The sequence below is a fragment of the Cryphonectria parasitica genome (genome assembly GCF_011745365.1).
Source record: "Cryphonectria parasitica EP155 unplaced genomic scaffold M406scaffold_4, whole genome shotgun sequence".
Taxonomy (NCBI): Eukaryota; Fungi; Ascomycota; class Sordariomycetes; order Diaporthales; family Cryphonectriaceae; genus Cryphonectria; species Cryphonectria parasitica.
Window position 1 is genome coordinate 704875 of NW_024468912.1, and position 23753 is coordinate 728627.

At 53.1% G+C, this 23753-nt stretch overlaps 5 protein-coding genes across 5 annotated transcripts; 1 reads left to right on the top strand and 4 right to left on the bottom strand.

Annotated features, from left to right (window-relative positions):
- Window positions 1-3630: 3630 nt before the first annotated feature.
- M406DRAFT_255785 (Pfs, NACHT and ankyrin domain protein) lies at window positions 3631-8575 on the bottom strand (the record flags this gene model as incomplete). Its single annotated transcript, XM_040917056.1, has 5 exons — window positions 3631-3837; window positions 5473-6592; window positions 6646-7498; window positions 7570-8158; window positions 8213-8575. 5 exons carry the CDS (start codon window positions 8573-8575, stop codon window positions 3631-3633), a joined length of 3132 nt encoding a protein of 1043 aa, XP_040776387.1.
- A 1043-nt stretch (window positions 8576-9618) lies between these two features.
- M406DRAFT_355914 (uncharacterized protein) lies at window positions 9619-10318 on the bottom strand. The gene has a single exon (XM_040923293.1). The coding sequence runs from the start codon at window positions 10311-10313 to the stop codon at window positions 9891-9893; it is 423 nt and encodes a 140-aa protein (XP_040776388.1). The 5' UTR covers window positions 10314-10318; the 3' UTR covers window positions 9619-9890.
- A 121-nt stretch (window positions 10319-10439) lies between these two features.
- On the bottom strand, window positions 10440-11131 carry M406DRAFT_355915 (uncharacterized protein). The gene has a single exon (XM_040923294.1). The coding sequence runs from the start codon at window positions 10991-10993 to the stop codon at window positions 10583-10585; it is 411 nt and encodes a 136-aa protein (XP_040776389.1). The 5' UTR covers window positions 10994-11131; the 3' UTR covers window positions 10440-10582.
- Window positions 11132-19738: 8607 nt separating this feature from the next.
- M406DRAFT_338882 (deoxyhypusine synthase) lies at window positions 19739-20764 on the top strand (the record flags this gene model as incomplete). The annotated part of the gene is made up of 1 exon (XM_040921402.1): window positions 19739-20764. One exon carries the CDS (start codon window positions 19739-19741, stop codon window positions 20762-20764), a length of 1026 nt encoding a protein of 341 aa, XP_040776390.1.
- A 616-nt stretch (window positions 20765-21380) lies between these two features.
- M406DRAFT_329333 (uncharacterized protein) lies at window positions 21381-23519 on the bottom strand (the record flags this gene model as incomplete). The annotated part of the gene is made up of 2 exons (XM_040920417.1): window positions 21381-21713; window positions 21774-23519. The coding sequence occupies 2 exons, from the start codon at window positions 23517-23519 to the stop codon at window positions 21381-21383; spliced, it is 2079 nt and encodes a 692-aa protein (XP_040776391.1).
- Between the last annotated feature and the right edge of the window lie 234 nt (window positions 23520-23753).

A 23753-nucleotide genomic window follows, 5' to 3' on the forward strand; every position in this document is an offset into this window, starting at 1 on the left:
CAGCTGGGGTTTTCCTGTCTGGGATGGCCAGGACAAGGGAAGGTGGGGGGGGATGGTTCGGCCGACGGGGCGATTGTGGAGGACAAAAGACTGTGGGCGATCATTGGGTTCATACCATTGATGTGACCTACACAGATGAGGGGGAAAGGGAAGAAGGGGGCTAGAACTTATTAGGGGCTTTATGGAGGAGTTGTTATTATGATCTGTTATATGGTTGGAGGAACCAGTCTTCCCTCGGGTGGTGGCAATTTATGGAACAGATCGACTTCCAGGTTGCAGTCAATATTCGGGTGAACGATATACGGTAGAGTATCACTGCAGGAGGTAGGTGCATTAGCCGGCACAGCGCTCAATTCCGACTTGGAAGGTTGTATGTGTGTAGCATTTATAGTTTACATGTCAATTATCGATATCAATGTATCAAATAGATCAAGGGGCAAGCTGTTCCTTCAACCAATTGTTGCGTACTTGTCCAAGCTGTTGGGTTGTAGAGGCAGCTCGATTGGTAATCATTTTGATTGGTGAGGGATATGAAAAGAAACATGAAGGGATGGGGGAACAATATACTTACTGGACTCGATTAGTCTCTCTATTCGCACGAAGCAGGGGAAATTGCCACCATGGTTTACCTCCTCTTCTCCTGTGTTTCCCCAAATGTTCGCCCGAATGGTCCTCAATGGACCCATCTCAGAAGGATTACAATCACGTGCATGTCTTTCAGTGCCTCCTTTAACCCATTTTGTGCTCTTTCCACGATCCTTCATTCTCCACCTCCTGCCCAGCTTTCTGCCTCTGTTGCATTGTTGGTGATGTGTGGGCCCTGGTGAAAGGGGAGCCGGTCAGCGAGCCAGATCTATAAAGTATGATCCTGCTGAGCGGCTAGATAACAAGGCGGACATAATAGCCGCTCCCTTCTTGACGGACAGACCAAAAGGGCTTTAATGACATAAATGACTATCAACCCCCCCCCCCCGGGTCAGTGTTAACATCGGTCCTCTCGTTGTATTGTGGTGATGATGAACTTTGCGCGACCAGCCGCATTCATTTGACTATATTTTGCAAATTTGGACCTAGTCTGCGCTGATCAGGTGCTCCTCAACGATTGTAAACCAATAATTGAGACGAAGTGGTCACAAGATTGTGCAGAACTCCTAGTACTTCTCTCCCACTCTTCTTCAGCTGGGAGAATGATCAATGGAGGACTCACTCCCCTTCGAATTTGGCTTTTCTGTAGTTATATATTACTACACTTTATAGCTGTCCAGTACTCCAATCTCAAGTGTCCAAGATTCCTGTGGGTTCCCTGGCTCTCCTGCATTAACCATGTGGGGTGTCTTATAGTATAAGCTCATCATAGCTGCCGCGTTTCAATCGCTTAGAGGGCGGTCCATCATCAGTTCTCAAATCGAATGATTCAGCCGGAATGCAATAAGTCAAAGGGGGGGGTTTCCGCCCATCCGTAGTTTCCGCCCACCCTGGTCAGCCACACCACATATATACACATATATATATATTGATTAGTTTTACATACTATTCGCCCACCACGATGCAATCCTCTTCATCAGTAACTAATTAGATATCGTTCTCTTCATTCTGACTATCCTCATCTTGATTGACTGCCATTTGGGCCCTCTGTATAGCCTCAATATCCGCAAACTTCGAATTCGGGCTTACATCAATCTTCCTTCTTTTAGTAGGCCTCATAGTCTCAACTTGCTTTTCCAATGCTTTATTTCTTTCCAAGGCTTGAGCAAACTCTATATCCCTCTTGCTATATGCTTTCTTTATCTTCCTGAACAGTAGACGTTGCTCTGGTACTGATAAAAGACGGTTCCGGTTCTGTAGTAGCTGTTAGTATAGTTGTTTAGCCTTTTGAGGAGTTGAAAAGGAAGCTGGCTGGCGTAAGGAAGCTTTGGGGGGTAGCTGAGGTGCTGTTGATCGTGATGAGCCTGAATTTGACTGAGTTTGAAGGTGTAGTTGGCTGTTTTCAAGGAGAAGAGGGCTCAGGGGTGGTTTGGATAGCCTGAGAGGCTACAGATCAGTTGCTTTCCATCCAGATCTGATATTCTGGCTTGAAAGACCTTCTATACGAGCCTGGCGATAGTACTTGAGGAAAGTTCGCTTGCTAAAGACTGTTGAATCCCCCCATTGGTTCTCAAGGCTGACTTTCGTTCTATAGGCTCGTTTGAGAAACGAGAAGATTCCGAGATCAAGGGATTGAAGTACATGAGAGGTATAAGGAGATAAATAGATCAACAGGATGTTGTATTGATAGCATTGCTATATAAACTCCTCAGTTGTATAGCTGCTGTGGCTATCTAAGATCAATAGTCTGGCTTCTAAGGGATCTGCTGGCTAGCTGCCTGGAATGAAGATCTTTTCCAGCTACTCGAGGGCTATTGCATTATTTATTCATCTGTTTTGAGTAGCTGTGAACTTCCAGCTATCAAAAGGCTGTAAAAGAAGAGAAAACTATTGCTATTGAACTATTTTTCTCTTAAAGATAACCAAAGGGAAGAGATAAGCATCTGTAGCAGAGATATACTCGAGAAAAGAGATCTAGGCTCTTAATCCAAGCTCTTTCTTTTGGATTGAACGTAAGAAAGAGCTACTAAGGATTAATCCATTCGCTTCTTAGCTCTCTAATATTCCAGCCTCATCTATATTCTATCGATTAGCTGGCTTAATAGCTTAAATCTGAGGAAGATCGAAGAGACGAAACCAAGGCTGTATTATCTCTGTTGTTACGCTATTAGTTCGAGCTGAGGCAATCCTTCTCATCCTCCGGACCCTTATCTCTGGATTTCTCTTCAAAAAAGCGCCAGTCCACTTGGTACCAAAAGATTAATCATCGCTATGGATATAAAGAATCTTCTGAGCAAAGTATCTTAGCTCTAAATGGCTTGGTGGAAGCCCGAGGCTTTCCTGGACAAGGATCTATTCAACTAGCTTTCTTTCTTGAGGAATTGAAAGCCTTTGCTGGTTTTCGTGGGCTGTTTTATGTGGTGTTGCTTCTTCTAAACGATCTCGGAGTGTGGTCCTTGGGATGCACCATTGCCTCGAGGCTTTTCGTTGAGACAGGCCGTTTCTGACAGCTTCAACAACCTGATCTAGCTCAAATTCAGAGCATGGCTTCATGATGATTATATGAGGATTTTCTGAAAAGATGAAGTTGTTTGGAATATAATTGAATGAAAAAACGCTATCAAACTAAAGGGGGTTGAAGAAGCGGTGTGGCTGACCAGAGTGGGCGGAAACTACGGATGGGCGGAAACCCCCCCCTTTGACTTATCAACATCATTAGCCCCTTTCTCAAGAAGCTGGACAATCTGTCCATGTCCTCCCGATAAAGCAGAAGAAAGAGCACTGTTCAAATCATCAGCTCCTCTATCAAGAAGCATCATATCCTCTTAATGAAGCAGAAGAAAGAGCACTGTTCATCACATCAGCTCCTTTATCAAGAAGCATCTGAACAATCTGTTCATATCCTCCTCTTGCAGCTACTTGAAGAGTATTGTTCAAATCATCAGCTCCTTTATCAAGAAGCATCTGAACAATCTGTTCATATCCTCTTATTGCAGCTGCTTGAAGAGCACTGTTCAAATTATCAGCTCCTTTATCAAGAAGCATCTAAATAATCTGTTTATATTCTTCTATTATAGCTGCTTGAAGAGCACTGCTATAGTATTTGCTCTGGATATTCATATCAGCTCCTTTATCAAGAAGCATCTGAACAATCTGTTCATATCCTTCTATTGCAGCTGCTTGAAGAGCACTGCCATAGTATTTGCTCTGGATATTCACATCAGCTCCTTTATCAAGAAGCATCTGAACAATCTGTTCATATCCTCTTATTACAGCTGCTTGAAGAGTACTGTTCAAATCATCAGCTTCTTTATTAAGAAGCATCTGAACAATCTGTTCATATTCTCCTCTTGCAGCTACTTGAAGAGCACTATTCAAATCATCAGCTTCTTTATCAAGAAGCATCTGAACAATCTGTTCATATCCTCTTATTGCAGCTGCTTAAAGAGCACTATTCAAATTATCAGCTCCTTTATCAAGAAGCATCTGAACAATCTGTTCATATCCTCTTCTTGCAGCTGCTTGAAGAGCACTATTCAAATCATCAGCTTCTTTATCAAGAAGTATCTGAACAATCTGTTCATATCCTCTTATTGCAGCTACTTGAAGAGTACTATTCAAATCATCAGCTTCTTTATCAAGAAGCATCTGAACAATCTATTCATATTCTCCTCTTGCAGCTGCTTGAAGAGCATTATTCAAATTATTAGCTCCTTTATCAAGAAGCATCTGAACAATCTGTTTATATTCTCCTCTTGTAGCTGCTTGAAAAGCATTATTCAAATTATTAGCTTCTTTATTAAGAAGCATCTGAATAATCTGTTTATATTTTCCTCTTGCAGCTACTTGAAGAATACTATTCAAATCATCAGCTTCTTTATCAAGAAGCATTTGAATAATCTGTTTATATTCTTTTATTGCAGCTGCTTGAAGAGCACTGCTATAGTATTTGCTCTGAATATTTACATCAGCTTCTTTATTAAGAAGCATCTGAACAATCTATTCATATTCTCTTATTATAACTGCTTAAAGAGTACTGTTCAAATTATTAGCTCCTTTATTAAGAAGCATCTGAATAATCTGTTTATATTCTCCTTTTACAGCTACTTAAAGAGCACTATTCAAATTATTAGCTTCTTTATCAAGAAGCATCTGAACAATCTATTCATATCCTCTTATTACAGCTGCTTGAAGAGCATTATTCAAATTATCAGCTTCTTTATCAAAAAGCATCTGAACAATCTGTTCATATCCTTCTCTTGCAGCTGCTTGAAGAGCACTATTCAAATTATCAGCTCCTTTATTAAGAAGTATCTGAACAATCTGTTCATATTCTCTTATTGCAGCTGCTTGAAGAGCACTATTCAAATCATCAGCTTCTTTATCAAGAAGCATCTGAACAATCTGTTCATATTCTCCTCTTGCAGCTGCTTGAAGAGCACTGTTCAAATCATCAGCTTCTTTATCAAGAAGCATCTGAACAATCTGTTCATATTCTCCTCTTGTAGCTGCTTGAAGAGCACTGTTCAAATCATCAGCTCCTTTATTAAGAAGCATCTGAACAATCTGTTCATATCCTCCTCTTGCAGCTATTTGAAGAGCACTGTTCAAATCATCAGCTTCTTTATCAAGAAGCATCTGAACAATCTGTTCATATCCTCCTCTTGCAGCTGCTTGAAGAGCACTATTCAAATTATTAGCTCCTTTATCAAGAAGCATCTGAATAATCTGTTCATATCCTCCTCTTGCAGCTATTTGAAGAGCACTGTTCAAATCATCAGCTCCTTTATCAAGAAGTATCTGAATAATCTGTTCATATCCTCCTCTTGCAGCTGCTTGAAGAGCACTGTTCAAATCATCAGCTCCTTTATCAAGAAGCATCTGAACAATCTGTTCATATCCTCCTCTTGCAGCTATTTGAAGAGCACTGCCATGGTTTCCATTCTGGATATTCACATTAGCTCCTTTATCAAGAAGCATCTGAACAATCTGTTCATATCCTCTTATTGCAGCTGCTTGAAGAGTACTGTTCAAATCATCAGCTCCTTTATCAAGAAGCATCTGAACAATCTGTTCATATCCTCTCAATAAAGCAGCTTGAAGAGCACTGTTCAAATCATCAGCTCCTTTATCAAGAAGCATCTGAACAATCTGTTCATGTCCTTTGGCTGAAGCTGCTGTGAGAGCATTGCTGTGATTTCCGCCCTGGACATTCACATCAGCACCTCTATTGAGCAGTGTTGTCACTGCCTGCTTGAACCCTCCTTGAGAAGCATAATACAAGCCTCCTGCTTCTACATCCGACTTTCCTGGGAGGGCTTTCCAAGGCCAGTCAGGATTAAACAACTGATAGCATGTTGTATAGAAACCGGGATCCGTAAAAAAAGCTTGGACTAGACTCGCCACACTCTCCTCGTCCTCCACCATGGCGGCATGGCGTGACCAGTACTCGGAACAGTACAAGGCGAATGGACGCGACTCCAGAATTGTGTAGATAGAGTCAGTCTCGTTCAATTCTCGCAAGTAGGAGAGGCAGGTTTCTGCAAAAGTGATTCTGGCTGCTCTGTCGCCAAAATACTTGTTGATTCCAGGCTTCAATAGATTGGGAGGCTTAGAGAGGAAGAACTCCTTGACTGAGAAGTGAGCGAGCTGCATCTCAACAATTTCTTCTTCTCCAGTGTCTCTTGTTGTGAGGATCACTAGGCTGGAGCAGTACCGTGATATCTCGAGAGGATCGGGCATGCGGTTGATAGGATTGAATCGGGGTCTCTCCGATGGTTGTACTGCGATCGCATCGACAGCCTCGTCGAGACGCAACGCACGGTCCGATAATATCAGGAAATGTAAGATTCGAGCAGTAGAGGGTAGATGCATCTCAGGAATGCTCTCAAGTATCCGCGCATATGTGGCGCTCAATGTTTCGGGCAAGGATGATAAGGCCTTCTTCAACAAGAAATAGTCTGTGCAATCTTTGAGGATTTGCAGCTGACATGCTACCCAGCGAAACCTGCATACACTTGATTAGTTGCACCAATGACAGTATAAGGACATTATACATACATGCCGTCGCTCTTAGCTTGTAGAACGCGCTCGATTTCCTGCTGTACCTCTGGACGCTTGCGCCATCTCTTGAGGTCGTCATGTTTTGTAACTCGTTCGTGGATGAAGTTGTGGATATCCTTTGCAACAAGATGGCTCTCTAGGCAAAGAACCCATTCCTTCTTGGCAAAACTCTCAATTGCTGACTTGATATCGTTTTCTGGGCGGCTAGTGACGAGCAGGTGTAGGCTTTTGTGGCGCAAGTGGAGATTCTCGAGCCACTTTAGAAGCCCTGGCGCTGGGGACCCGTCTCGAGTTTTGCACTCGTCAAGTGCATCGAGGATGACCCAGACCTCACCAGCATCTTCGAGCATCTTCTCAAAGGTGCTGGATAGTTCTTGAGTACTTGGCTGCTCTCTGCCTTTCTGGGACCAGAGCAGATCCAAGTGTTTCTGCGACTGTGGCTCCTTGTAGTAGAGCTGACTGATAAGGGATCGAACTGCATTGTCTAGTGACTCCTTGCGGCTATCGGTGAAGTCGAAGTAGAAATAGAGCAACAAGATGTCGGAATCGCCATCGGAAGGAGTCTGTTGGAGATGGTCGACAATGGCAGAGCTGAGCACTGTCTTGCCGCAGCCGGGAATGCCGTGTAGCCAGAGGAAGGAAGCAGGCTCTGTCTGCCAGGTTGAAAAGTGTTCGCCTTGAAGAAACCATTGGCCTGAGCCCTCCTGGCGCGTGTCCCGAGCCCTCTGTTGGTTGGTGGAGTGGTCTATCGCGGACAGCCAGGCATCGAGTTTCTCCTGTCTCTTCTGCAGATGCATGCTGTCAAAGCCCGCTTTTGTATCGTGGTGAATCTCGCCCATCTTTTGGTTTACTGATATAGCATGTGTTAGAAACCAGAGCTCAATCCTATAAGAAGGGATGGTAATTAATAGGTCTACCTACTGTCCTGGAGAATCTTGACCGCGCTTGGGGTGTTTTGTACATCGCTCGCAGGGACGCACGATAGGAACTCCTTGGCAAAAGCCGCCGCCGCCGCCGCTGCATACCTCTGCCACCGGTCGTTCTTGTGCGAGTCGGCGTAGTCGCTGATGCCTCGCACGATAATGCAGGGGAAGCTGTTCATCAGCCCTGCTGCCTCCATCTCCAGACACATGCACTCATCACCAAGCTCCGCCAAGAGAGCGTCCCTCGCCTCGGCATCCTTCACCAACGTGTTCCCTGACGCGATCAAGCCATAATGGATAACGGGATCGGATTCTTCACGTTCCTCGCGGGGAATCTCCTGTGCCGGATCGCACTGCTGGCAACTTCTCCTCCCTGCGGCATGCTTGTAGGTCGGCGCGAACAGCCTATCGTGCAGGCGCCCAGGAAACGCATAGCTTGGTTTTGTTGCAGTTCCCTTCGCCATTTGTGGGTATCTCTCGAGCATCTCTCCCAAGAACTCTGGAACTCGGGAGGGCTGCATCTCATGGGCAGCCTGCAGCGCGCCCAGGGCTGTGAGGAGAGCTTGGGGCGGCGCGTTGAGAAAGCCCTTGTGCTCGAACCGGTTCCCAGCATGGGCCTTGCCCAGGTCGTATTGAAGTACGCCGCCACCCGTTCCTGACGGCTGGCTCACGACGACATCGCCAAGCCGGATGTCCAAGTCCGGGATGCCAGCCCCAATGCCAACCATCAGGCCAACGCGGACGTTGGGAAAAGAGGAGAGCATATTTGTGGCAGTTGTTGCGGCTGATGTGGTCCCGTACACCCCAGCAGGCAGCGATGCAATCACGATGTTGTGCTCGGCGATACGGCCCCATGCATATGTGTTTGGGTCACTGGTTGGGTTGCTGAAGTCGAGAGGCTTGTCGTGCTTCTCCTCGAGCATGGCGATGGCGGCGGCCCGCTCGATCGAGAGCGCGGCCACCCATCCGACTGTGTAGTCGTCGCGGTTCTTGGAGCAAGTCATTGATATAGAGAATATGAAATTGATAACACCTTGGAACAAGTAGTACTTTGGCTTTGATGAGCATGCGAGAGAAGAAGAGGAAGAAGAAGAAGAAGAAGAAGGGGGGGAGACTGCTCGGTGTTGGGTAGGGCAGCCTGACGAGCTGGCTACCACACACTCTTAAGCACACAGCTTGACCACACAGCGCCGCCTTGGAACTGTCAAGTGACAAGTCCTGAACAGCTGCTATCCAACCAGTGGAAAAAGATACACGCCCACCTGAAACATCTAGTAGACTGCGGCTGGCTGCTGAACACCAGCGGTTTTCTCTCAGCCGCAGTCTGCGCTTTTGCCTTTCTTAATGCATGCTGGTGTGTGGGCTGCTGACTGCATGCGCCAACATGCAATTCTGAAGCAGGCTGTGCACTGCAACCACAGCGTAGAGCCTCTCAGGATGCCTCTCCGTCCACCCCCTTTTCGTATAAGGTTCCTACACCCCAGCCTAGACTTCCAGTATGGATCCCACAGCCTCTTGCTTGGGCAGAGCCATGCAAGAGATCCAATAGCCTGGTCCACAATGTAAAAACCAACAAGTGTGAAAAGAAAGATAGGAAAGGTGTCTAGATTGCCCGTTCCGCCGGCGACAAGCTTGCCTTGGACCGAACAACCAGGCAGAAACAGGTGTTGTTGAAGAGTTACATTGATCATACATCTATTTCTATATACACCCCTCCAAGAATTGATTTCCGCACTTCCCCACACCAGTCAAGGTAGTAGTACATACTCGCTGTTCTATTATACAAAATGCCAAATTGAAGTCAGATCTACTCCAGTGAATAAATGCTTGCCTGGCAAATACATCCTGAGATTCAAGCAATACTTGATTGTGATAAGTAGGTTCTTTTTTTCTTCAAGGGGAATTTAAAATTGGTGAGATGGTAAAGAAAACAACAGATTCAATTCAAAGAATCCTTATGTATTGTTCATGTTCAGGTGGGGGATATCGAAAATCATTCCCTGGGGGTTGTACATACACTCCTACACAAGGCTGCACACAGAAACATGTACAAGTAATTGAACAATTTATTCTTGCCAAGTATCCTGAGGAGCAAAAATTGCACCCTCTTCTTCTTCTTTCAAGAAATGCTTTCTCTCTTTGTCTCTCTCCCTTTCTCTCTGACCTCGAGATGCCTCAAGGCTGAATAAGTGACTTTGGTGGGCTTATATATGCCTTGTAGTCTTTCCCATTAATATCTGTTCTTGACACTGGTTATTTTTGAAACAACTGAACATCCTCGAACTTATGACTAGGTATCCATATTTGTACCCTCTCCAGCTAATATCTTCTATCCAAAGGGCTGTGCGCATATCCGTCGTGAGGGGGCCGGAGTTGAGGCCTTCTGGGATCTACCTGCTGCTGCTGCTGCGGCGGCGGCGGCGGCTGTTGCTGTTGTTGTGGAGGCGGCGCGCTCCTAAGCTCCGCGCGGAAATCTGCCGGTCCGCCGTGGTACTCGGGTTGTGGCGGTGGAGGTGGTCCTCGGCCATACTCCTGTGGCCCGCCACGCATGCGCATGTCGCGCAGCTCGGCCGCCGCGTGCATCTCTCTCTCCCTCTCCCTCATCTCCCTCATCTCCATCCGTTGTCGCAGCTCGTGGTCCTGCTGCTGCATCTCTCTCTCCCTCTCCCTCATCTCCATCTGTTGTCGCAGCCCGTGGTCCCGCTGCTGCATCTCGGCCTCTCGAAACTCACGCTCGCGCATCTCTGCGGCTCGGAACTCGCGGTCACGCAGCTCACGGTCGCGCATCTGCATCTCGTAGTGCTGGGCTGGTGCAGGCGTGTAGCTCCTGGCCGGCGGCTGTGCAATGTCGCGTGACGGCGTGCCGTAGCGCGGGAAGCTGGGTGGCTGCTGGGCTTGCGGTGGCCCAGTCGGTGGTCCGCCAATCATCTCCCTATGCACCGGCGACGATCCATACGCACGGCCCATGGAGCCCGAGTGCGAATGTGAATGGTGGGTTGCGTGGCCGCTCATCATTCTGGGATCGTTGCGTGGGTCATTGCGCGGGTCATTCCGTGGATCATTGCGTGGATCATTGCGTGGATCGTTTCGCGGGTCGTTCCGTGGGTCATTCCGAGGGTCGTTTCGAGGGTCACGAGGGTCCATGCGAGGATCAGCCATCCTGGGATCGGACATGGTGCGCTGTTGTGCATCGAGCATGCTGTAGCGGTCATCCCGAGGAGGCTGTTGTGCATGATGAGGAGGAGGAGGAGGAGGAGGAGCAGGTGCAGCGTCACGGAGGTTCCCAATGCCGTAGCCATTATCTCTGGGGTCTCTGACCTCTCTAGGATCCCTATCACGAAGACCAAGATGCGATGGCGGCGCAGACGACCACGACGGGCCAGACTGCTCTCGCACCGACTGCAGCTTGCTTGCGGGTCCATGCTGGGTGGCCCAGGGAGACTGTGCCGGTGGAGGCGCCGGCGTCGACTTCGGAACGGGCCAGGGGGTCTCCTGCTGCAGCCTTGTAGCGCTCGTTGGTTGAGCTTGCGGCGGGGGCCACGCTGTCTCGCGGCTCGGCGGCACCGAGTCTCGCAGGTAGCTCTCGCGCGGCGGCTCTCTCGACCTGGCCGTAGTGGGCGTGTACTGCATTGTCGGCGAGGCGGCATGGGCCTGGGACACGGGCGCTCCATAGCCGGGAAAAGAGGTCGGCTGCGGTTGATAGACCATAGGCGACTGCTGTTGGCTGGGCGAGGGATAGTGGTGCGGCTGGTGGGGCGATCCAGACGACTGCCCCTGGTGCTGCCCTCCATACGGGGCAGGACGTCCATAATACTCCCTCTCGCTGGCCATCTCGACAGGTGACACGACCGAGGATCTCGACACACCGACGTGCTGCGCCTGTGGTGATTGGCTGTGGGGTGTGCTGTACGGCTTTAGCGACGGCATGGCGGAGGCTCCTGGCGTGTTCCGAGTATAGGACGGATAAGTCGGTGCTGTGTCATCTCTTCGTATGAGCGAGGGGCCAGCGGATGCATGTGGTGGCAGTGGTGGCGGCTGTCGTGACAACGTGGGGCTTGACATTGTGCTCATGCCTCCCCTGGCAACCTCATCAACCCTCTTGGGGGCCGGTGGAGGCGGCGCAGACGAATCGTCGTTGTTGAGGAGCGCCATCAGGTTCGACGTCTTACGAGGCTCTGGCGGCTTCGAAGGAGTGGCAACGGCCGCAGCGGTAGCAGCAGCAGTAGGAGGTGCAGGGGACGGGCGAGAAGGAGACGCGCCGTAGCCAGTGTCAAAATATCCCCCAGGTGGAGGGCCGCTGCGTGTAGGGGTCTCGGCGGCCAGGTTTGGATTGGGTATACGAGGTGGACCGCCCACTTCTGGCGCCTGCTGTACCAAGTTGGGGTTGGGGACACGCGGAGGGCCACCATCAGAGCTGATGAGGTTGGGGTTCGGTATCCGGGGCGGCCCATCTGATCGTCCGTCCGCGACGCCTGGGTTAGGCACACGGCTGGGCATGCTTGCCATCCGACGTTCATCCACAGGCGTAGTCATCATCTGCGGCTCTCGCATGCCCTCCCTCAATGGTTCCCGCTGCTGCTGTTGCTGCTGCTGCTGCATCATCATTTGATGTGGGGCTGGCGTAGTGTGCGCATAGACCTGGCTCGGCGGAGGGCCAGTGGTCCTGGGCGGCTCGGCTCTCCGGTCAATCAGCATAGGCTTGGCAGACATTGGTCTCGGAGGAGGCGCTTGTGACGGCACGAATGGTTCAAAATGGTTGCCCGTGTCAGGCTCTGTCTTGAGGATTGGTCTCTCCATGAGCCTCGGATCCTCTTTGGGCTGGAGATCCGTTGGACCTTTTCGCTGCCGGGCAGTTGCGCTAAGCATGTTCAGGTGTGGATCATATTCAGCAAAGCCTGCACGAGCAGCAGCAGCAGCAGCAGGCGGCATTGCTTGTGATGGCAGCGTTGGTGGCTGTTCGACGGCTGATAGGGGCCCAGGCTTGAGGGTATGCCGTAGCGACTGCTGTTGCTGTTGTTGCTGTTGCTGTTGCTGATGCTGCGACAACAGAAGGGACTCGGTGTCTCTCTCGGATGAGGGAAACGCCGAGACAGCGCGCACGTGGCGACTGACTGGCTCAAGGGATGGTGTGCCGGGCTGCGAGGATAATAACGGCTTCCTTTCCACCCTGTCGTTGCGCTCCGCCCTCTCTAGCAACGCGGGTTGACCCATTACTGCCTGTGGCTGCTGCAGCAAAGGTGGCTGCTGCTGCTGCTGTGAAGGTGCTTGTGCGATCGGCCGGGGGAAGTTGGTGTTGATTGGCGGGGGTTGCTGCTTTTCGACCTTGGGCGCAATCACGTCGTCCACCACACCGTCCAACGAGGGCGCGTGACGATGCGCAGGTGGAAGATCGTATTTCTTGTTCCGTGGCGCGGCTGTCGACACGGGTGGAGGTGGAAGCTTTTCTCCCCTCTGCTTCTTTCCATCAGCCTCGTCGGCAATCGTTTTCCATTCTTTGTATTCCTTGGACTTTCTGCTGTAGAAGTTCTTGACCTGCTCGAGTGTATTAGCAAGCAACATACCAACCAAAAAGAATCAAAAGGCAGTGCGTGTGGTGCGGTGCAGATCTATGTGTCTTACCATGGTCGGAGTCTTAGTCGTCATATGTTGAGAGATGGCAAGCCAATCTGTACCAAAGCTTCGGAGCAGGTCTGTGAATTCAGATTGCTCCACAACACTCCAGTAGCTGGACGCGCCGGGTGCAGGAGTAGCACGGCCGCCACCACCGCCACCACCACTGCCACGCTCCGGCTCGACGGGGCCAGGCGCAGCAGGGGCAGGGATGGCAGCGTGAGGATTGAAGTCGAAAGGAGCAGCAGCAACGTTGGGCGGCAGCGGCACCATAGGCTCGGGCCGCAGGGGAGGGGCCATTATATCTACCGTCTTGTCGGCCTGGTTCAGGCTGTGACCAGGAACAAGCGCCAGCGAGGACGGGATTGTGGGCATGGGCGAGTTTCGCGGCTCAAACGAGAGAGGAACCCGGCCCATCTCGGCCGTCGGGTTCTGGGTCGGCACCAAGTCACCACCAGCACCTGGAGGCAGACCTGGCGGCACCTTGGAGTTGGACCGCGACCTAGCCCCTCGGCCGGCCCCCTTGTCTGGGGTGGGCGCCAAAGCCTGCGGTGTCTTGGGCTGTTTCGGCTCCTTGTCCTTTGGTTTTCGTGGACGACGAGCAGGCTTCTCGGGCTTCTCGCCATTGGCATCCGTCCTCGAGCCCGGGCCTCTGCGTCCGCTCGGCGTGGCGGTAGGTGTGCCCTCGGCCGATTCCACAGGCTTCTCGAAATCCCAGGTTGGAGCAGCCGCACGGCGGGGTCGACGCCGCTCGCCATTCTCCCCTGTCTCTGTGGCCTCCTCCTGATGCTCTTCGGGGTTCCCCAGCTCATACGCGAGAGCGCTCGACCGAGCCTTTGTCTTGCCCTTTCTCCTCTTCTTGGGCTGCTTCTTGAGCTTCTCCTTGAGGTTGAGAGTGCTCTTCTTGATGTAGTAGTACTGGATGCACGCGTGGAAGTCACGCTTGGGGACCTGCTCAGCAATCTTGCCCCACTGTTTGGGAAACTCGAGATAGGCCTTCTCGAACTGGGCTGCCTCCTCCTCGGTGAAGTTGGCCAGCGGCGGCAGCACCTGCCAGTTTGCGACGAGCTTCTCTGGGTCCAGATAGCCCGAGGTGTCGACAAACGTCTCCTTTCTGCGGTCCTCCTCGGTCCAGTACATGTCTGGGATGACAGCCTCGCTCTCCCGAGGATGTTTCAGCTTCTCGGCCCTGGTCTCGCGCTCTTCCTTCTCCCTGGCCTCGAGGAGAGACTGCGCCATGATGCGCTCCATGTCACGCTCCGTGGCGAACCTGCCGGCCCTGCGGCCCTCGGACTTTGTCTCGTTCCCAGTCGGCACTGGCCCCAGGCCATCAATAGGCGGGTTCGACTTGTTGAAAAACTCACGGCTCTTGACGGCAACGGGGTCGTCGGACAGGGTGAACCGCAAATACGCTTCGTACTTGCCTTTGTACTCCATCCTTTTCTCGTCCTGGTCAGCCCGGGTGAACGTGGCGTCTTGCTGCAGCACGCGCGCGATATAGCTCTCGACGTCTGGATTGCACTGCATGGACTTCATGGCCGTCTTGCTTTCCTGCCAGGGTCTGGTGCTGAAGAAGGGCAGATCCTCCACAGGCGGCGTCTGCATGGCCGCACGAACAAGATCCAGCGTGTCCGAATCCACCTCGACATCGGTGTCATCCTCCTCTTCCAGCATCGGGGTCGGGCTGTTTGTGGCCGTGGCGGGTGGCTCGAGCCCTGGAGGTACGAGGAGGTGTTGCTGGTCGCCGTGGGGTAAGACGCCGTTGATCGCTACTGCTTCAGTCTCGGGGACCAAGGGCTCTGGGCCATGGTTCATCTGTGCATCCTCCATCGTGATGTCTCCCTGTTCATCTTGGGGTTCAGGCTGCTCGACAGTCGGGATGGGAACGTGAGCGCTGTCCACCTCCATCTCCTCGACCTTGGGCTGGGGCTCAGGGGCCGCCGCCGCCTCCTTTGCCGGGGGCTCCTCGTGCTCGGGCTTTTGAGGCAGAACCTCGGGCGGGGTGGGCGCCTTGACCTTGGTGGCCTCTTCTATTACTGCTTCTGCTGTCCCCGTCATCTCAGCCACTGGGGCCACTGCCTCTGGTGTTGCCGGCTTTTCTGTTGGCAGGACAATATCCTTGGGATAAGGGGCTAGCATATCCTTGAGGCTTCCTTTCTCCATTGCCACCTTCAGCAGGCCGTTGTGGGTCATAGCCGCATACCGGATGACAACCTCGGTCGGCACAACAGTTGTCGTGTCTCCCAGTTTCTTCATCTCCGACTCGGCCTTGGCGATCTGCTCGTCGAACCAGTCGCCCATGTCCTCATCGTCTGAGTCTGACGACTGGTCAACAGGCGGGATCGTCGGTGGGGCTCTGGGTGGCAGGGAGATCCGGACGCCACTGATATTGAGACGTCTCTTCTTCTTGGCGGGCAGCTCGTCGACAATCTCCCCATCTTCATGCATCGGGTCGTCGTCGTCGTCAGCTGCGCGCTGCTGGTCCTGTTGCTCTGCCGAGCGGGCTACTGCGGGACTGACTATCTTGACCGCAGTGGGAGAGATTGCAGACGCAACACTAATGCGGTCTGATACGTCTCCTCCTGCTGCTCCTCCTCCTCCTCCTGATCCGGCGGTCCGCATGTCTGGGGATTTCCAAGCTATGGCCCGCATATCACGATCGACTGAGGCGCGCGCAGACTGGGTGCCACGCTCGATCTTCGCGTCACCCGCCTCAGGAATACTCAGAGAATGCAAGCCCTCTCCTTCAGCGCCAGCGCCACTACTACGGGGCCGTCGAGCGTCGTCACTGTGTCGATTGGCGTAGGAATCAGGCCGCTGACCAAAAGTTCGGGAGGTGGGCGAGGCAAAGCTCTGAGACCGGTTGATCTTGGGAGAGTCAGGTGCTTTGATGCTACCCTTGTTGCTGACAATAGCAGGGTTGATCCACTGCTTGCTAGAGGGGCGAGGCTGTTTCTGCAGCTGCTGCGCGCGAGGGCCGGTGGGAATTGTAGGGCTGGTGGACTTGGGAGGCCCTGAAGCAGGTGCCCAGGTGTCGCTGGCCGACTTGTCAGACGAGACTGGCCGGTCTTGACGGTCTTCAGTCAGAGCTCGTGGCCCGGTGGGCGGTGCCTTGGCGGTGGTGGCGGAGGAGGAGGAGGAGGAGGAGGGAGGGGCATCAGGCGCGGGTGGGGGACGGGTCGGAGCCGAGCCAAAGGCTGGAGGGACGGGAGCAAGTGGAGGGGTGGTGGCCTTAACGCTCGAGGCCGAGGGGGGCTCATTAATCACGGAGGCCTGTCGCTCGGGTTTCGGGCGGCTGTTGATATTGCGTTCGACACTGTCGCGGGGATCGCGTGGTGTCGAATTGGGGAAAAGCTCACGCTGTTCCTCCCTGACGCCGTCGCGAAGGCGCACATCCATGTCCGAAAACCGGGGGATATCGCGTTCGTCGCGGTCACGGCCGCCCCAGCGACCCTCCTGTGACCGACTTCTAGGTGGGAATCGAGGCTCAGCTCGGTCGTCGTGAAAAGGACGCCCTCGACCACGGTCCCAGTCTCCTCCGCCTCCCCCTCGACCACGCTGGCCTCCACGGCCACGCCCGCGAGAGCCAAAGGGAGGATCTGAAGACGAGGACCCAGCACTCAGCGGTCCATCTCTCGACCCTCTCCTGGGCCGTTCAGGTTCGATGCCTATCTGGAGGTCACGGTCCCGAAAATCTCTCCCAGGAGGTGACCTTCGAGGCACGGGCGAGGGCCTGCGCCCTCGCAAGCTCTCACGATCCCGCCAGTCACGTTCCCGCTCCCTACTACGGTCGGTTCGAAAAGGCGGACCATCCTCTCTCCTATCTCTAAAATCTCGTTCGCGGCCACGATCCCTGCTCTCGTCGCGCCAGCCGCCTCCTCTGCCACCGCCTCCGCCGCCCCTGCCGCCACGGGCTCTCCCTCGAAAGTCACCGGCAAAGCTGCCGCCGCGTGGGCCGCTGGGAGGGTCCAGATAAGCCTTGGGGCCTCGTGGGGGCTCGCGGCCGGTCATGGACTCGCGGAATCCGTCTCGGTTGGACTGGAAGGGGGCTGCATTTGTTCTCGCCTCGCCAGAGGTTCGGCGACGGTCGTTGTCGCCGTACTGGGAGCTTCGGTCGGTGAGCCTGTCGGGCGACCTGTCTCTCGGGGAGCGGGAGCGGCGGTCGTCGTAACGAGGGTTGTATCGAGACCTGTAGTCGAGAGGAGGTTGAGCATAATAGACATCATCAGGGTAGACATCAGTGTTTAGAGGTGGCAGCCTCGGCATGCCCAGCTGGCCATTGTTGTTGTTGTTGTTGTTGCTGTTGTAGCCTCGGCTGGGAGGTCGATACTGATTTGGGCGCATGGTCGATGGACTGCCAACGCGGTGCTGCACCAGAGGGTGGGAGGAGAGGAAGGAGGGCAAGGAAAAGAAACAGGAAGAGAAAGAGAAAGAGGAACAAGAGATGAGGGGAAAGGTCGCGAGAACAGATGTAGTAGCGAAACGCGAGACCAGGTACTGTCAGACGACATTGAAAATAAGATGGGTGGTTTTGTTAATCAGGGTTGTTGGTGGTGGGGAACAAATATTGACGCCAGCAGTGACAGACATGCAAGGAAAAGAAAAAGAAAAGAACAAAGATGGGGGGAAAGATGTGCCAGGAGATGCTGTGAACGTGTTCTGTACGTTTATAATGGAGACTTCTCAATAGGAGAAAAGAGAGAGAGAGAGAGAGAGGAGACTATTTTGAGATCGATCGAAGAGGGTGTACAGAAAGCAGCACAGGACGAGAACGAAATGCCTTTCAGAGAAGAAAAAAAAGAAGAGGCTCAGCATACATGTCTTCTCTCAGAGGGCAACGAATGCTGCCCCTGATGTGGATGTCTGTCAGAAGCGGAAGCGGGAGGGGACAGATGCGAAAACAATGCACATGTCGATTTTCGTGCAGTGGATCTTCTTGAACGATGGATGACTCGACTCAGCAGCCGGTGGTGGCCAGAGGGGACGAAGGTTGCTGTGGACGAAAGGAGGACCCAGAATTGCTTGACTTGGCGCCTCCCAACGCGTGGGGAACAACAGCCTTAATCCCGATCAGAGGGGCGAGAGGGACCCAGAGAAGGTCATAGGCTGCCCGAGAGGGGACTGAGGCACGTCGTGAGCGTCGTTGTGGTCGTCTGCGTGTGGTTGTGTATGGTGTAGTCGTGCTTGTGGCGGCGGTGGTGGTTGGTTTGTTCTTTTTGGGTGCAGCCTCAAAGGTGAGAAGTCAAAGTCAAGGTTCCAGAGGTCGGATCGAAGACAGGTCAAGGCCCCCCCCCCTCTTCCCTTTTCCTTCCCCCCAAACGGCAAGGGCGTGCTGCCACCTTACCGGCCACCACCCACAGCAGGGTTAGATCCAATCTTACTACAGTTACTGCTACAAAGTACCATCCGTCCTAGGTACAATTAGTATGGTGCTATGTACCATTGTAGCACGGTGTTCTGCGGAGGGTACAAAGGTGCTAAGACAGCCTAGCACGATACCATGGTCGGGGATCACTGGGGAGTCCCTGTCCTTGGCGGCTCATGACAGGGAAACAGTGGAGGGAGGGGTGGCAAGTTGCTGGGGACGGTACCACCCCAGCGGGCATACTGCAGTACGTACACACTATGGCGCTACCACCCTGGCCACCATCCATACTACGTACTGTGGTACCGTAATATAGCTGGGCAAGTGGGTGGTCTGCCAGCAAGAGCAACCAGCCAGTGCCATAGCAGCATGACAAGCATGACAAGGTGCCACCACAGCAGATGGCGCTACCTCTCCACTCAGGGATTAGTCTAGGTGCTGTGCCGTAGCCCTGCCGAGTGCCGCGCCTGCATTCCCTCTTCTCTCCACGCGCTCTTCAACAAGGTCCCACGTTTCAAAGTTTTTGAATTGATTTTTTTTTTTTTTTTTCCTTCCGATGATTTTTTTCTCTAATTCTCTTTTTTCTGATTTGACACCTAGAAGACGCAGATGACCAATGCAGGGGTTGGCCTCTCAGCCCTGTGACAAGCCATGCAAGCCATCATTCGAGTTTACTATGTGCTCCAATAGAAGAAGTTGAATAAACATATAAAAATGAGAAGATTGGAAAAATAAACAAAGCTTACCTTCAAAAAATTGCTTTAATTCTTTTATGATATTCATGTTGGTTGTGTCTTCCTTCGTGTGCTGTTGCCCTACGCTTGCTGGTAGTACACGGTGGCATCCTCGCCCACGCTGGTACGTACTGTATACATACTGACTGCCGCCTAAACAAGCGAATGGCAACTTCAGTCAAATTTTCCATGATTTCAGTCTTCAAATGACGGACTGAAGCTTCGGTCAGACAACAGCAATAACAACATTCACTCTATTTTTCTCATGTTATAGTACACCTTGTTTCTCTCTGGTAACTTGCATCTGCAGGCTTTTCTCTTCTGTTACACTGTGCCACTTTCTTATCCATTCATCAGCTCTCATCATGTCACCCCACCCAGAAAAGGAAGAAGCAGCAGGAGCAGGAGGAGGAGGCGCGCCTTCCACGGCCAGAGATGCTGTCCTCGTTAGCGGCAAGATGCCTCCAGGCTCCCAGCCCGTGCAGGAGCTCGATTTCAACAAGCTCCCGCGCCCCATCGCCGCCGCTGATCTCCTGCAAGGCATGAGACATATGGGCATTCAGGCTTCCGCTCAGGCAAGGGCTGTGGACATCATCAATAACATGCGCTCCTGGCGCGACCCTGACACAGGTGCCGAGACCACCATCTTCCTGGGTTACACTTCCAACCTCATCTCCTCGGGCCTGCGCGGCACCCTGCGCTGGCTCGTCGAGCACCGCCACGTCTCGTGCGTCGTCACCACCGCAGGCGGCATCGAGGAGGACTTTATCAAGTGCCTCGGCCAGACCTACATGGGCAGCTTCACAACACCCGGTGCCGAGATGCGTGTCAAGGGGCTCAACCGCATCGGCAACATGGTCGTGCCCAACGAGAACTACTGCAAGTTCGAGGACTGGGTCGTGCCTATCCTCGACAAGATGCTCGAGGAGCAGGAGCACAGCAAGAAGACTGGGCGGCATGTCGACGTGTGGGGCGAAGAGGTCGATGGCGAGCTGGTCTGGACCCCGTCCAAGGTCATCCACCGTCTGGGCAAGGAGATCAACAACGAAGAGTCCGTCTACTACTGGGCCTACAAGAACAAAATTCCCGTCTTTTGCCCCGCTCTCACCGACGGCAGCCTAGGCGACATGCTGTACTTCCACACCTTCAAGTCCTCGCCCCTGTGCCTCAGGATCGACATTGTCGAGGACATCCGCCGTCTCAACACGATCGCTGTACGCGCCAAGCGCACCGGCATGATCATCTTGGGCGGCGGCGTCGTCAAGCACCATATTGCCAATGCCAATCTGATGAGGAACGGCGCCGACTACGCTGTCTATATTAACACCGCCCAGGAGTTTGATGGAAGCGACGCTGGCGCGAGGCCTGATGAAGCAGTAAGCTGGGGAAAGATCAAGCCTGATGCTGAGAGCGTCAAGGTCTATGTCGAGGCAACAGCATGTTTCCCTCTTATTGTGGCCTGCACCTTTGCCAAAGGTCAATAAATAGGCAGAGAAAGGTCACGACAGTGGTGCCTGATGCCAGTCCTGGCCCTGGGCCTGGACCTCCAATGTACAGTTGGAGGCAAGGATTTTTGCATGCATGCACTCTTTTCAGTTTCCTCTTGTCTGTTTGCCTGGTATGTGAATAATAGTAGCCTTCCTTCCTCCAACCTATCCCCATCCTTTTATTCTCGTCATCGTCGTCGAGCTCAGACAATGTCATAATGCAGACATAGCTGACATCATCTACTGATGTTACTTGGACAGGAGGACATGGTGCATTGAAGTGAACTAGCGAGAAAACGACAAGCAAATATGTGGGACAACTCTGATAGAATTCTGCTTGCAACGGGATGGGCTGGCTTTACGCCATTCATCATAGTACTCTTACACTATGGCCAGTCCATTGTGGCTGCCAGCTGGGACCAATCATTCTCATGAATCATTCTCATGATATGAGAATGAGGACTGTTTTCTCAGCACCTTTCAAATCAGTCCCTCCCAAAATTTCTGCTGTGGTTTTCCTCCGTCTGCCCTCCTCTCAAAAAGAAAAGATTGGATCTCACCATGCTCCAAAAGACGAAGGATCCAACATCTTATCCATCCGTCATGCATCATCTTACTGGCGCCGAGGCTGTCCCATGTGTTGGGAACCACCAGCATAACCACCTCTACCAGTGGCACCATAACCACCGCCGCCACCACGACCAGCAGATGGGCCTTGACGATGCAAACCGTCAGCTCGTCCGCCCACGTTCTCAGGCTGGTCCATCGGCCGCTGCAGATTCTCTGGGAATGTCGACCACGGTCCTGTCAAGGGTGGGAAGGGCTGGCTCGGCGGAGGAGGCTCCTCGCGTGGCATGCCATGGCGTCCTGTCGGCACGTTCAAGCTTCGAGTGTTGTATACGTCTCGACCATTGCCCTCGCCGCCCTGCTGCTCGCCACGCCAATCCTACTGGGCAGGGTGTTGCTGCTGGGATGACAGAGAGGGCTGACGTTGAAGCTGTGCCACTGAGCCATTCTCATTGTGCCGTCCACCGATACGTCCAGACGCGACGGGGTTACGGTACTGCAAGTCGTACATGGGCGCAGTGCTTTGGAACGGGGCGCGGCCTGCACATATGTCTCTCTGCTCAGTCTCGTGCATCCGGTCCATCACTAGCTGTAGCAAGTCCGGTTCGTCCTCCTCGTGCCCCAACCGTAACGAGGATGCGTTGTCTCGCATGCGATTATGCGCATTGCCAGGGGGAAACATATGAGCAGTCTGACCGGGGAAAAACTCGGCAGGGGCCGTGCTCATCTGTCCTGGGCGAGGGCCATCGACGACAGGAGGGAAGCGTCCAGCCTGAGGCGCGTTTCGAGGAGCGGCGGGCTGACGCTCCCGGACGTCCTTATTGAACGAGGTGGAAATATCCGGGTGCATACGAGCCTTGTTGCGCTTCTCGGCCTCCTCCTCGGCCTTGTTCTTGGCCATGGCCTCCTTAACCATCTTACCCATGACCCTCTTCACCTCGCGCTCCCTCGGGTCCTCGTCCACCGCGCCCCGGACGTTGCTCTCGGAATATTGCTCTGCAGCACCAGAACCAGACATGGCCAGGCGTCTTGCGTACTTGGCCTCATGCGCCGCCACCTCATCCACCGTGTGCGGGTCGTAGCCCTCAGGGTATGTCATCCGCTTCTGTTTCCAGTGGGGCCGCTTCTTCAATGTGTCCTTGGGGTCGGGGACGTCCCAAGCGAATGCTGGGCCAGAAGAACTATTGTCTCCGCTGCCCGTGTTAGTGATCGAACTGATGTTCTGGGTGCGGGAGCGGTTCATGGGGCGGGAGGACGGTGCAACCGCCAGTGAGGATGATGCGGTATTGGTGTTAATGTTGACGTTGGCGTTGTTGGCCTTGGTCTTACTGCGAGTGACACGACCGCTGGTGGTGGGCTGTGCGTTGTTAGCCGTCATCGTCGTCATCATCTTGGAGTCGGTGCGAGCGTGAGCGATGTGGCCAGTGGTGGTATTATTGGAAGGGTTGGCAGAATTGGCGGTCGCCGATGTGCGGGCCTGTCCGCCTTGGTCTTTGACACCAACCTGCGAGGCCTGCGAGGCTTGTGAGCCCTGCACACTAGATCCAGTCCGCGTGGGACGTGGGAGACCAGCAAACTCGGGCTCAATGTTGGCGCGCCGCTCTGAGCGCCGTGTCCCGTGCAACTGGGGCGACGAGATGTCGCTGCCGGCGGGCGTCTGGTTCTTCTCCTTCTTGACGTTCTTGTTGACGTACTTGGTCTCACCCTTACCATGGGGAAAGTAGCACACGATGGTATCTTTGTTGTGGACATCTCTGCACGTCGAGATGTCCTCCTTCTTCTCTTCGACTTTCTCAGCCGAGGCCTGAGTCTTGCCCTTGATTCTCTTGCTTGAGGATACGGTGTTCGCTCGCACATGGATGGCGTCTTCGGCGGGCGCGATACCCCTTGCGCCTGTCACCGAGATTCGCCCTTGGTTGACGGTCAGCCTGCGAATGCCCTCCTGACCATGGGTGGCAGCGGCAGCAGCAGCAGCAGCAGCAGCATCATTATGCTGCTGGGCGGGGACCCCTCCAACTCCCATAGGCGCCGTTACGTTGCGGCGTGGCCTCGCAGTGGCTTGGGTTGAATTCGTCTGAGCAGTTGGGTGGCGCCAGCCGGTGCGGAGAGGGACTGTCGTGGAGGAGTCTTGGTCACCGCCGTCGGCCTGGCGTTTGGCCTCGCATGAGCTCGATGAGCGTACCATTGTTTATGTTTATGGGTTGCCACACAAAAGGACTCTTGACTGCAGTCAAGGGGGAAACAATGAGGTGTTTTTGTGTGAAGTGAAGAAGATCTCTGTGCCAGGAGTAGTAGCAGCTGCAGCTGCAGCAAGCACAGCCTGTCTTTGAAAAAGATTAACACAAGAAGAGGCTGTGTATGCTTGGAGAGTGTAGCAGCAGCTGAAGATCTGAAGAAGGAGAAAAGCTCAAGTCAGCAG